Source organism: Antennarius striatus, chromosome 1 (genome assembly GCF_040054535.1).
Source record: "Antennarius striatus isolate MH-2024 chromosome 1, ASM4005453v1, whole genome shotgun sequence".
Taxonomy (NCBI): Eukaryota; Metazoa; Chordata; class Actinopteri; order Lophiiformes; family Antennariidae; genus Antennarius; species Antennarius striatus.
In genome coordinates, this window is record NC_090776.1 from 4,039,978 (window position 1) to 4,054,305 (window position 14,328).

General features: G+C 38.9%; 1 protein-coding gene across 6 annotated transcripts in view; it reads right to left on the reverse strand.

Annotated features, from left to right (window-relative positions):
* Positions 1-14,328, reverse strand: part of znf536 (zinc finger protein 536) — a 214,369-nt gene that overhangs the window by 18,383 nt on the left and 181,658 nt on the right. The window contains exon 8 of one of the 6 annotated variants that reach the window (XM_068310901.1): positions 113-197. The exons of the other annotated variants lie outside the window; for them this stretch is intronic. Within the exon in view, the coding sequence (XP_068167002.1) occupies positions 124-197 (74 nt within the window). The 3' untranslated portion in view covers positions 113-123. The remainder of the gene's footprint in view (positions 1-112; positions 198-14,328) is intronic. 6 annotated transcript variants of the gene reach the window in all.

Here is a 14,328-nt window from a genome sequence, read left to right on the forward strand (position 1 = left end):
ACACACACACACACACACATACACATACAATTGGCCAGATGGAAGAGATTTATGAGTCTTCACAACAAGTTAAAACTTTTAAAATGGTTGTTTGAGTTTGTTGTTAACTTACCTCGTCTCTAGCTAGTTTAGTTCGTCCAACTTCTGAGTGTCTTCATCCAAATACAACAAAGGTGAATAAAATATTGCATGTGGTTCTATAAGCAAAGGATTATTCAATTTAAGATATTCAATATGTGTTCAGATAATCTGCAGGTTCTACAGTGAGCAAATTTCCTGTTGGTAATCCCTATGAAAACTGTGATGACTAAGGATGACATCAGTGTTAACCTGATCTTTCCCTGACCTTTTTTAAAAAAATTAAAAAAAATTTTTTTTTGCTACTTAAAGCTAAATCCAGGACGTTTTCCTCTCCCGCCACCTCCTTGTTGTTTTGTGTTTCACTTATGTTAAATCCGGTGAAATAAACACAACCAGTCAGATTGAGCGCAGCCAAAGATCACGTTTCCTTTATAAACGTATTATATTTATGAATGTATTTCCTAAGAGACGAGGATTCTGTAACCATTATGAACAAAGAGGTTTTATGTCTCTTTACTTGTAAATCCTAATATTCTGATGATATTCCGTTAGAAAAAGGGAAAAAAAAAAACAAATAACAGAGACACTTTGAAATGAAACACATTCAAATACCACATATTACCTCTGTGTTCATATAATTGAATTCAGTCCATTTAATTAAGAGTACATCCTTCTGATTGTGGCACCATGGTTTTGGTTCTTCCATCCACACAATAAGATGAATTGCTGCGATCCAGGTGAGAAGCTTTGCATGCAAGGTCAGCAGAGCTTTCACTAGATTGCTACACCGACTCTACAAACAAACCTTTTATGTCGTCCTAATTTTTTTTTTTTTGCATCTTCTGTACACAGACGCTTTCGTTGCATTAATAATCGTCTCTAAAAACGATACAAGAAGCGGCGGTAACACATTACAGTTATGACAACTGGAGTAGTTTCATTCATTTTACAAGCAAGTCCGTTGGCTCAATAAGTGTGACAGGAAGTGTGACAGTGGGTGAGAAGTGAAGTGAGCGATTGTAATAAAAAAAAGTTTTAAGAGACAGTAACAAATGCATAACTGTAATTAGGTCCCACAGCAGCAGCCACTAAATAATACAACCTGTCCCCGGCCCCCTCCTTTTTTTTCTACACTTTCATTCCCTCAGCAACTTCTTAGAAAATTATTTTGCAATAAAACACCGCGGAACACATTTGCATGTCGTGTTCTTTTAAAGTGGTGTTATGAATCTGACAAAACCAAATTAAAACATGGGTTTATTTGAGCTGTGCTTTTGCGAGGATGGAAATGGATACCGAAATGAGAGGAAGTGTCGACGTAACAGAGGGAAAATAAAGAGCTAATAACATGATAAAACATCTCTTCGATTCAGCACTCACTTATAATTCTCTAGCTGTCTGTGCAAAAAAAAAACACGTTTAAAACGCTCCTCCATCACTTCATCCAACCAGGACAGCACTGTAGGTCTCAGGAGGGCATCTGTTTTTAATGTTCATGTTCGTTGTGGTTCATAATTACACATTTTAATTCTGATAAAGATTGACTCGCTGATTGAAAAAAATGGAAAATACCAAATCAATTCTAATTCCTAAAGCACAGCTATCCAATGGGCACCATTAATATGATGTAATATTAATATGTGTTCAGCGATGCACATTGGTCTCTTTGATAGTCATCTAACTGGTGGTAACATGTGTTAATGTGATAATATATATATACTGTTTATCGCTATTTTTCCTGACAAGGACGTCATCTACATTTCCCCCACTAGATGGCAATCTAAGACAACAAATACAGCAGTGTAGTGAGTGAATGAGTCACTGAACATTTTTCTTCATAAATTCCAAAACAGTAATTTCCTGAGTGTCGCAGAATCACATCCATTCTTGTTTTTATAAGTCATAATTAAAAGAGAAGTTCATTTGCCTCAACACTTTAAGTGAATTAAAGAAAGTGAAGCCACCATTACTCACTCGCTCACATCTCTAAGATTAACCGTGATGATTTCTATTTCAAGTAGGCTACAAAAGCTACCATAACCAAAATAAAACAAAAGCGTCCTTGTTCTGAAGCTTCAAAAAGTGTCTCCTCGACTCTCCCTGAGGGCACTTCCTGCCTTTGACATCCCTGTAAAGAAACTTCCTGTAACGAGCTCCAGATTAGACTCCATATTTGATTTTCACTGTTCATTAACTAAGCCACCTGGAATGTTATTATTTAAGCGCGCCTGCTCCTTCTCCCCAAACAACTGCTGCTAGCGAAGGGGGAGAAATTTCCTGGCCAACTTTATAGATTTAGCATAACTTCCCCTCGCAGATTTTAATTTCCCATTCGGGCAGGCGGCAGATGCACCTCAGAAAAAAAAAACCTGTCTGCTATTTCTTATCACATTGAAAGCTGCATGAATCCTTCAAACAAAGATTGAACTTTTTCCTCTGGGGTGCATGCAGTGATGGCAGAATGATACAGATCAAAATTAATCTCGCTCTTTGAGTACAAATGGCCAACTATTATTCTGTCATATTTCAGCTAAGGAACGAGGCCAAGCCCTGATATACGAGCTCGTATCTCTGACATCACAGACTGAAAGGACTGAAAGTCCGCCCTCTAGTGGTGTGTCCTCAAACATCAGATGGAGACAGTGGTGGTTACTGGCGAGGAAACGGCCCGGGAAAGGAAACCATATGGTGTGAGGACACACAGCTCCAGGATCCATCCACTGTTAATACATGTGTCATGCTTAACAGAATGAATAAATGGTAAGGAGGACGCAACAATGGCTTAACGCTGCACTCTATGCACGTGGCGGGCACCAGCTCGGGATCATTTGTGTGTGTTTGTGTGTGTTTGTGTGTGTTTGTGTGTGCAACTGATTGGCCGACAGTGGTTTTTAAATGTATTTTTAAGTGGTTTTTAAGTGTATTTTTGGTTTTTAAGTGTATTTTTAAGTGGTTTTTTAGTGTGTTTTTTTCTTCTTAATATATTAACTATCTCCATACACTTTACTGTTCTTTTTTCCTTTTGAAAAAAAAAAAAAATCCTGAATTTCATGCTAACAACACATTTGAAGTGAGTTTTGAGCCAGAAAATACAACCCAGGAGAGTTATGTGTGAACTGAACCATTTTGCAGGTGAAGCAACACACACCCTTCCTGACTGGTCACATTCTGGGGCTTATCACACACACACACACACACACACACACACACACACACATACACACACACTGAGGATGTTGTGTGACAACACCAACCATTGTTGACTGTTACAGTTCATTCATTTTACTAAGACCCCATTAGAGCGGCAACATTTTGAAAACAGAAGTTTCAACTTGATGATTAAATCGATTGGAAACGCTTGTAGAATGTCTGCCGGTACAGTAGGGGGTGCTGTGCTTTTTTTTTTTAGAAATGGTTCAGCAAAACTTTAACATCTCAGGTCCAAACAGAGGTTAGGTGAAGTCTTGGATAACTTTCACGGAATCGAGGTCGTAAGAGACGACAAAGTAATGTGATTACTTCTCATCATCTCCATCCAGACGGACTAGCTGGGGATGTCAAGTGAAGCTCGGTGTTGCCGTGTGGCTGTGACTCTTTTGTTACCCCCCCCCCCAATTTCTCCGGCATCTGAGCCCCCTCCACCGGCAGCGTGTTGTTCTTGGCACCGCCGCGTCTCATTGTACAGCCCAGTATTTATAAATATGTAAATATGAACGGCACCAGGCATAACACGGCCCGCTGTATACACCGAGGAGGAGCGGCAAAGGAAGTGAGCGCGCACCCCCCCCCCCCCCAATCCAAAATTGTATTTTTAGATGGTTTTAATGAATACAGGATGTTTATAGTTACCATTCCCTGTGATTCACACAAAAGACTAGAAAAATCCACATCCACCCCTCCGCTACACCCTTCCCACACTCCCCTCCCCAATCCCTCAAAGCACAACTAAAGAAGAAGGGGTGATGAGGGGGGAGAGAAAAAAAAGCAAATTTGTGGTGAAACGCAGCAGGATTGTTGTGCTCTCGTTCTGCTTTCCACTCAGATCCCCATTAGACAAACATAGTGTGGTGTTAAGGTGCAACAAAGAGTGACAAAAATTCCCTCCTGTGCAGGTGGAGAGTCGTGGTGCGTGTGTGTGTGTGAGAGTGTGTGTGTGTGTGTGTGTGTGTGCGAGAGAAAAAGACGAGAGAAAAGCTTCCTCATGCAGCAACTTCAAGGTGGAATGCAATTTTTTATTATTTTTTTTCTGTCGCAAAAAAAATAATTCAAACGCCAAAATGAAGGTGCTCAAGAAGTGGGTAAAAAAAAGGAGACTTGTTTTCTGTTGTCTGGGATAATGTGTGTGTGTGTGTGTGTGTGTGTGATGACTCCATGTCAGCTTGTTTTTCCTTTATACACTCGGTTTTTGTTTTGCAGCAACTCTCAGGTCTAATAGGAGTTGATGCCTTCGACAGGATGGGGAGATTAAGAGGAGGAAGACGAGCAGGCAAAATGTAAAAAAAGAAAAAAAAAAGACTGCAGATTGCAGTTTGGGGGGGGGGGCACACAATGAAGTGAATGTTTAGTGGCCTCCTTCTATCTTTCGCTCCCTGACTCTCAAACTATTTCTGAGGCTAAAAGATTGCTGGCTTGATAATACCTCCGCTGAGCAATTTAAGCCCAAACACTCTGATGCTACAATCTGTCTTCTCTGCCTGATAGCGCTTTTCTCCCCTCTCCTCTCCAAATTACTTTCTTTCATATCTAATTATATTTGCTAATGATCTTATAAGAGAATAATGGAATGTGCTTGATCTATTACCTTTTTTTTCAATACATAAATACAATGCGGGGGGAAATGACTATTGGAGACAGGAGGAAATGTTTTTTTTTAATGTTTTTGATGAGAGAGAAAATGAAGCTGGGAGCTGCAGGGTCATTAATGGGCGATGAGCACAGAGGTCATCTCTCACATTCTGTCTGACATTTCTCTCATCTGACATGCTGAAACAATCACAAGCTCATCCACATCCTCCGTTTTTTTTTTTTTTCCTTTCTTCCCCTTTGCTTTCTTCTGTAATCTTCCAGAAAAATCCACCTCCCGTCTGTTTGATCTCTTAATAGAAACATCGAACTTTTGTTTCTGTGGCTTTTTCAACATCGCTCATTTCCGCTACCGGGTTTTGAATTTAACCTAAAACTTTCAAAGTTGCTTCGACGCAGGAAGCTGTGATCATGGGAATCACACAGGATGTTCATTAAAGATGATCGAGACATGTGACGAGATGATTTGTGCTTGTAGTGACAGCCCATTGACCTTTGTTTAAAGGGACACTCCGCTTATTTTACTCATAAAGGTCACTTTGCTAGTTAAAGGTAATAATTCCCAGACAATCTTGCTGCATAATGTCTTATGTGGTCTGTGAGGAGCTAATCTGGCGTGAGGAAATGGAAAAAATAAAAAAAAATAAAACCATGATGTAATGAGAGATTGGAAAGGAGGAAGTCACGATTTACAACATCCATTTGGGTTTAAATGACTAATGTTGGTTCCACAAAAAAGGAAAGAATTCAAAGTCCTGCAAACTAAAAACACTACTTAAATGTTCTTTTAGTAAACCTTAAATACTGAAAGTACGGATTATTTTATTTAAAAAAAAAAAAAAGAATATACATACAGTATATCTGCATTAAGTTCAGCAATTTAATAATAATTGCAGGGTTAAGAAATAACTTCTAATAAAGTTTTAATTTGTAAAGAATCAACATCACTATGGAAACTCATTGTAGGGTGCAGTTATCATTGGAGCCGTATCCATACTACAAGTGGCCTCCATTGTTTTTGTCTCCATAGAAGATTCTAGAGGTACTTTATTTTCAAAATGTATGACTTAAGTTTCCTCACAGGATTTTAAATATGTTTGCATCACATGTTTTAATGTTAAAATGATGGTTGTGTTGAAAAATACCACTGGCTTTAGCAGCTTTCTTCTTTTCTGTTGCGCTGTCCTGTTCCTCCCTCGCTCCCTTCCTCTTAAGCCTCTCCATCCTCCACCCCCCCACCCTTTTTACTTTTTCCCTCCACAAGCCCTAGGACAAGCCAAGCCATGACAGGCACTCTAAACCCCCTGCATTAATGGAAGGAAATGGCATTCGATCCCTGTTTGATCTCCTAATCATTTCTGCTGAAATGATAATTAGTGCCCTTCCAATCCTCCCACAGAGGAGGAGAAAGGGCTGGGGGGGGGGGGGGTGTGGTGTGTGTGTGGGGGGGTAGGGTTAAATACATAAATAGAAAGAAAAAAAAATCCTCTCACTCCCCAGACCCCAAATGACATCTTGGTCACCATGTTCATAACCAACAAGTGCTTTTCCTCCACAGCAAATTCCCCATCCTTTCCACACAGAGTGGGGGTGCACACACACCGACACACTCAGACACAGAGACACAGCGCCTGGCGACTGCTGTCTGTGATTCTTTTCAGCTGACATAATCCTGATTGATTCGTTCAGCAGATAAAAACTGGGTCCACTTCTGCCCTTTTACTGGGGGGGGGGGGGGGGCTGGAACATAATACAGCCTTTTATTCAGCAACAATGTAACATAATGGCGTTGGAATGTGCAGGGGGAAAAAAGGCCACATCTTAAATGCCTGTGACACACTGTGCTGCCAAAAAAGCCTGTACTCTAATGTAAAAGAGAAAGAGAGCAAGAAACCCCCCCCCAAAAAAAAAACAGAGAAATCATGAAGCTGCCCGATAACCCACCAGATCCGTTTCTGTCTTATAAATACTCATCCTTCATCTTTCATTTGGTTGTATCTCCTAACTACGTGGCTTTGTGCATTTCCAGTTTTGAGTGAGTGAGTGAGTCTTTCTGTAACTCTGTGTCACCTTTGTGTTCTCACAAAGAAGTCAAGGGTTTATAAGCTCTCAGGTTTCCGTATCATCAACCCTTTTCTGCAGGGAAAACTTTTTTTTTTTGTTTTGTTTTGGGGACAGGAACAGATGAGATCACTTCATCACCAAAAAATTGAGACCTCAGGTTTTTTTGGGGTTTTTTTTCTTTTTCTGTCTATTTTTCGGAACTCTTGTCGATTATTTTCTGAGATATGGAAAGTTTTTTTATGGGTGTCGCTTTCTCATTCAATCGCCCTACATTCAGCCCGTCTGACTTTTCTTAACTTTTCTGTAAAATGTCCTTAATTGCTCATTCATTTAATCATTTTCATTTTGGTGCTGTTTTTTTTTTTTTTTTAATATGACGTTTTCTGATCCAATCTGTCCCCAACCTTTTTTGTTTTAATGTCAGAAAATATTTTCAAGGACCGGCCTTTAAGGTGTGGTGGATAAATCTAACAAAATAAGATGATATAATGAGCAAAAAAACTATTTTTTTCTAAATACAATAATAAATGTGAATCCAACATGTATACGAGTTTATTAGCAGCGTCCTCATATATATTTTTGCCCCCGTAATGTTAGTTTCACTTTAGCGGTACTGTATTCTATTATTAGCCTGAACTGCCCCTTTAAGAAGGTAGTCACGTGACCGAGGCAAGCATTTTGATTAGTGTCAAGAGTAACACTTTGACAGATGTGGAGAAGAGAGGTTAGGGATCACTGGTGTAGTTTACTCATGTTGCTGTTACCTCCGACCCGTCTTTGAAAGTTTACCTACTCATGAGTCCCAGCAGAGTCACTAGCCACCACCACCATCACCAGTGTCTAGACTCCATCAGGGGATTTCATTGTACTGCTGAACTGTTGAGCAAAAACTGCTGTAACAACTATCTTCAGCTCATTCACAGATCTCTTTTATTCTACTTCTAATGCAATAAAAAAAGAAGACGATGAAGAAGACTGATGTTTTTCATGTGAGTTGCTTGCAGTATGACTGAGTTTAGAACTGGGAAATACATAATGTTTTCTCCAACAATAAACCTTTTACAGTGGAAAAAAGATATTTCAAACAGGTTTTCACCCAGCTATAAATATGTATAACAGTAGAATAATACACTCAGTGCTGATTAATTATGTGGCAACCTGACGTGACCTTCAAAGTGGAAATTCAATTTCCATCATGAGATCATTGGGACTAACCAATCAAAACACACACATACATACACACACACACACACACACACACACACACACACACACACACACACACACGCACACAGTTTTTTTCTTTGTACTTCTTGACCGTTGCTCCCATTTCAGGAGTAGCATTCAGGAAGCATGAAGCACATCAGAGCAGATGGTCTTCCTGTCACTCACTTGTATTAGTTTTAGGTGCTAATCTTCAAACCACGTCCTTTCCAAAAGCATTAAGTGTTATCGGCACCGGCACAGCGGTGCTGACATATCTGGTTACTAATACGGTGTGGCACAAGGCCAGATGGGAAACGAGAAGGAAGGAGGAGCCTGGCGACCGTACATTTGACCATGAAAGAATGAGAAAATGACTGGAAGAAATAATTTTGATGCCACGGTATGGAGGATGAAGTGCATTTACACTGGATCTCAGAGAGAAGAGGAACTGAATCAGAAACACTGCAGCAAATAGGACAAAATTATATAGGGCAACATGCATATACGTATATAGGACAACAGTAACTGTGTTGCCTTGCTAAAGTCAACACTGAATCATAAAGGGAAAAAATGAGAATGTAAGACGCTAGAAATGTTAACTTCAAATTGTCCTCAACATACGAATTATGTCTTCAACATACGAACACAACTAGTTCAGAGCTCATAAGTTGTTATTTATTCAATTTTAATATACAATTTGCCATTTAAGATCATTTAATGGCCATTACCACACTAAATATGGAAGTATTCCCTAAGATTTATCTGAAACAATTATAGGTCATTAAAAAAACTTGTAATAAAATAAAAACAGATTTACTTGATTTCAGTCACATTTACATCTGTCCATTAGAAATATGGGAATCATAAAATCACTAAAAATCATTAAAAGCATAAAATATTTTTACTGTACATAAATCAGGATAATAATGTATATCATTTTATTAGTCCGCTACCTACAATGCATAAGAAGCAGCTGAAGACAAGACATACAAGACATCATCTGTCTAGCACAAATAATTGACTCACTAGAAAACAATTAAAAGCACATAATATGTTAAATGTACAATAAATAAAAATAAAATCATACAATTTCCTATTAAAATGCATACACATTTTAATAGGAAACCACTAACTATACCAACGTTTATTTGGTGATTTATGTGATCGCTTTGAATTCAGATTAGTTTACGGTAAACTTTTGCTCCTTATAATTTAATCCCTTGAGGAGAACAAGACGAAAACTCTTCAAGGAACTCTCCGCCAGTTCTTAAGCGCATCCAACAACAATAGCCACAGTCGGCTGTATTCAAGGTACGAAGCCCAATGTTCTAAGATGCTTACAGAGACAACAACAAACAACAACAAGAGTGGAAGACAAGTGTTGGAGCTATGCTTTCTGCCACAAACCTTGCCGTGGGGCTTGTGGCAGAAAGCGGTACTGCAGAACAATGGTCAGACATGGCGATGTGCATTTGTACTTATCTACATATGTTTGTAAATTGAATGTTCATAAGTTAAAGACTACCTGTCCTCATTAAAGAACATTCAGCCCGCATTAGATTTCAGATGATTCAATTGAAAATTGTCTTAAAAAGATATTTGATTTTAATTTTATATCCTGGAATGATCCCCTAGGGGAAATTAATAGCACACTTTAGTGTTAATAAGTCACACATGCATATATTGTGTACAAGCCCCTCTAACACACACACACACACATACACACACACACACACACACACACACACACACACACACACACACACACACACACACACACACACACACACACACACACACACACACACACACACACACAGCAATGTGTAAAGGTGGACGGCACCTTGGCAGTGCTCAGGAGATGGTCTGACACCTCCCACTGTCATCAGCTCACATTAAATGGGAATAAAGTCAACAGCATGCACAAATGTAGGATTGGAATTACTGACATGATTGTGTTTCATACAGTATGTGTTACAACTAAAAATAACACTTTCATATTATATATACTGTATATCATGAATATCAATATACAAAATATCATAACAATGTATATTTTACCAAATCTGTGACATTGAATATAAGCCGATTACATTCTTTTAAATTAATTCTGAAAAATACATTAAATCAAAGGGGTAATCACAAAAATGTTCCCTGCAGTTACATGACCTAAAAGATTTTCAGTGGGAACATTAGCCAAATATATACATAAAATGTCGTCAGTAATCAAACTTTTATTGAGCTCTGAGTCAGATTATTCTTATTTCTTCTTCTTTATCTTTGACTATCCACAGTTTAGCATTGTTAAAAATGATGTATTTATGTGTCTTGTTTTTTTTTTTTTCTCGTTCCTATACACTCCTCATACTCTTCACATCATTCCTCTATGTTTACCACAATGTAAAGATAGAAGAAAGACAGCGAACGTGAGAAATAAATAATGTGGAGCACCTGGCTTCTTTTTAAGTTGGCTTCATAGGCTTTCAGTGGTCTCTGATGATTCAACAGTTGCTGCTACAAACATCTGCTGCCTGCTCTTAGCAGATCTCAATTAAGACTCACACAGCCCGGCACGCCGTACATGCTGAAGCGCTCCCTCTTTCCCTCTCTCTCTCTCTCTGTTTTTCCAAATGCAAAATGAGGAGAAAGGGTTTTAAAAGGTCTAATAAAGCCCACTCAGAGAGGACATTGCAAGGTGCAAAGGCAGAGCTGTTGAGAAAGGGTTGGCAGTGTCAGCAACAGATTACAAACTCAGCCATTCAAGCCAACGCCAGATGCACTTTTAAGGAAATAAGACCAAGCACCAAAAAAGAAAAAAAAAACAACAAACCTTGACAAACAGCAGTCTTTAACCCTCCCTCGTTTGTCTCTTTCCTGTGTTTTTTTTTTTTTTTTTTTTGTGGGCCCCAAAAGAAAGAGACAAAGAAGAAAAAGAAGGAATGAGTGTTGATATGATTATGTAAATGTAAACAGGATTTCCTGCCGACTGGAAGCCGTTTTTCTCTCTGACCCGTTCTCCTCGCAAATCTTTCATTTAAGACAAATTCCCCCGGGGAAGCTGCTCCGCCGTTACTTAACGGGATAATTATGATATACTAAACCTTTCCAAGACACCCCCTCAACACACACACACACACACACACACACACACACACACACACACACACACACACACACACATTCTCTTCTTCATCGTCTTTGACTTCTCTCTTCATTTCTCTCCGTCTGTGTCTGTCACTCCCTGTCATTTCCTCTCGGGCCTTTCCTCTGCCTTCCATCGGGCCGGACTGATCCGTATCTGACCAGAACAACCAACCAGAAAGTTCCCTGATATGACTTCCTGAATACTGAATATTTGGAAAAACGCTTCTGTAACCAAATCATCATCAGTCACTAACAATTAGATCTAATTAAAAATAATGAAATCCTTTAGACTCAACATTGATATCAGATTAATGCAACGGCAAAAAAGAAAAAAAAGCCTTATAAATTTAAATTTAAATAGAATATGTGCAAGACAATTAATTTTTATGAGGAATTTTTTTTTGTCGCTCTTGTTCTGTATCCAAGGTATTGAAAGTCAGACAAAATTAGTCATGTGTGATATAAGAATATCAAGTTTAGCTGTCGAAAATAAATCGGAAAACCAGTTTCTAATTTTAAAGTCATTACTTAACAACTTCCAGCATCAATGGAATAAAATGTCTCCTGCAGGATATCTTGGACATTGATCCAAATTTTGTGCTGGGGGGGGATAATCTCTCCTAGTTAAAAAATGAAAAAAAAAAAAGTTACATAACCCATCAAACTGCCTTACGATCAACAGCTTGTCATTGGGTTAGAAAGACATTACAAACATGAAACTGCTGCCTTTATATACACATAAAACCCGAGTGGAAAGACTGTACGCATTTTAATGCTAAAGTTTTACGACTTCAGCTGTGAAAGTCTTCTCTCGCTAACCCTCCACCTCACTTGGACCCTAACGCCATGACCTCACAGTGGAAGAATTGAGCAGCTATCACATTATATTCCACGTATCTGTGTGGTGTGCCAGCATGTGTGTGTGTGTGGTTGTGTCTGTGTGTGTGTGTGTGTGTGTGTGTGTAGCTGAGTATGATCCATAATATACTGTGCTCACCCTTTGATCTCCTAGAGGCAATGAATCTTTCTGGAACAAAGAAACACACACTTTTGATATCAAGCCTCGGAAATGTAAAAGACCGAGCCGAAATCACACTGCTCCAAACATTTCATAACGCAGACATACAATTTAATTGCAATTCTGCACGGTTGTTTGGTTCCTTATTTACTCCTATAACTTTGTTACAGAGCCACACGTCAAACTATTTACGTGCTGGTGTAAGCACTCACGGCTACGACTCTTTCAGCTTGACAACGGCCATAAACAGAGCAGCAGGAGATCAAAACTTTTCATCAGAGAGTGTGACAGATGACAGATATGGCAAAAGATTTTCCATAATCTTTGGAGCATATGGGGGGCAGTGGTGCTGGGGACTTCAAGGAATAAAAAAAAAAAAAAAGTAATCCAGGATAAAAATAAAAAGAAGAGAAATAAAAAAGGTTTTATTCCACAGAACAAGAAATGGAAAAAAACAAAAAACAGAAACTTCCCACTTTTGACAACGTGTGCGATCAATAATTTATGACCAAACAGTGTGGTAGGACAGCGCTATGTGTTATAGATGAACCCCCCCCCCCACACCGTGGATGAGGGATTGGGTCACAATCTCCAGTTTGTATGCTCTCTGCTAACTGGTGCTCATTAATTATGCTGTAATCAAAACTTAGCTTCCTGGATCTCTGCTCTGACCTTGAGTGGATGCAAACATTTGAAATGTCCGAAAACTTTGTGAGCATAAAGTTTATACTGAAGCCTTTAATGGTTTTATGTGTTGTTTGATATCTTATTAAGTTGTTTTTAAGTCATTCATTGATGTGAACAAGGCCCAATAAGGATCCAAGAGGAATGAATCTCAATATTTTGGAAACTTGTGTGAATTGGAATTACTTTACATTTAAAATTTTAATTAGTTACGTTGAGTATATTTTCTGAAAAAAGGCCGCAGAGGTCAAAAAAGTCACACTTTGTCTCATTTGATCTTTTCCTAACCCTAACCACATGTGTTAAAACCTGAGGATCAAATATTTTTTTGACAGTTGAGCAAATGGCTCAATGACAACAGTACCTGTTAAGTCTTTTACTTATTCATATTACCATGCATCATTATTTCATTTTATGTATTCATGTATTAATAAATATTTGTGCATTTGTTACATCAGGAGTCAATAAATTGTAACTTGTGGACAAATCCAAACTTGGACAGTTTTCCATCTGAATTAAGGCTTTTGACATAACAGGAAATAGACAGGGCTCTGTTTAAGCCAACAAAAAACACAATCGTCAATCATCTGGCAAAGGCTTGTGTGCAAGTTACATGAAAGCTGTCCATTCTGTGTCCTCCATCCACATCAAACCGATCATGAAATGTGGATCATTGGGGTTTCTTGTGGAACAAAGTTGAATCTTTCTGCCCCATTGACACCTGGGAGGTTCACTAGTAGTTATATACTAAGCATTTTTTAATATTCCAGTATCCCATTCATCTCGCCCACCAATGATCTAGACGTGTTCAATCTGGCCGGGACAGAATTGTCCAATAACCCTGTCAAAAACACTATGTCAGTACGATTGCACCAATTAGTTGTCTGCTGAAGGTGTTCCTCTACACCTGCTGATCTCATACCAGTAGAGGGCAGCAGGCTCCTGACATGGACTCCATTACAGAGGTGTTTAGAAAAAAATGGTGTGCCACAGGGAAAGTCAGCAAACTGCATTAAGATGATTTTTAAGGGAAGACATCAGTGTCATAGCTTTATAGATGGGACCAATACCACACACACACACACACACACACACACACACACACACACACACACACACACACACACACACACACACACACATATATATGCACACTGCCAACAACAACCACAACAACTCATACAGATACAAGCACTTCGGCCCACTTCTGATGCTGACGTGTATAAAATAATTATTCACGTTCTCTGTGTGCCTTTGTGCACCCCCACCCCCACCCCTCGCACCCCCACCCCCTGTTTCATTGTGTTGCTGCTGAAATCCATAACATT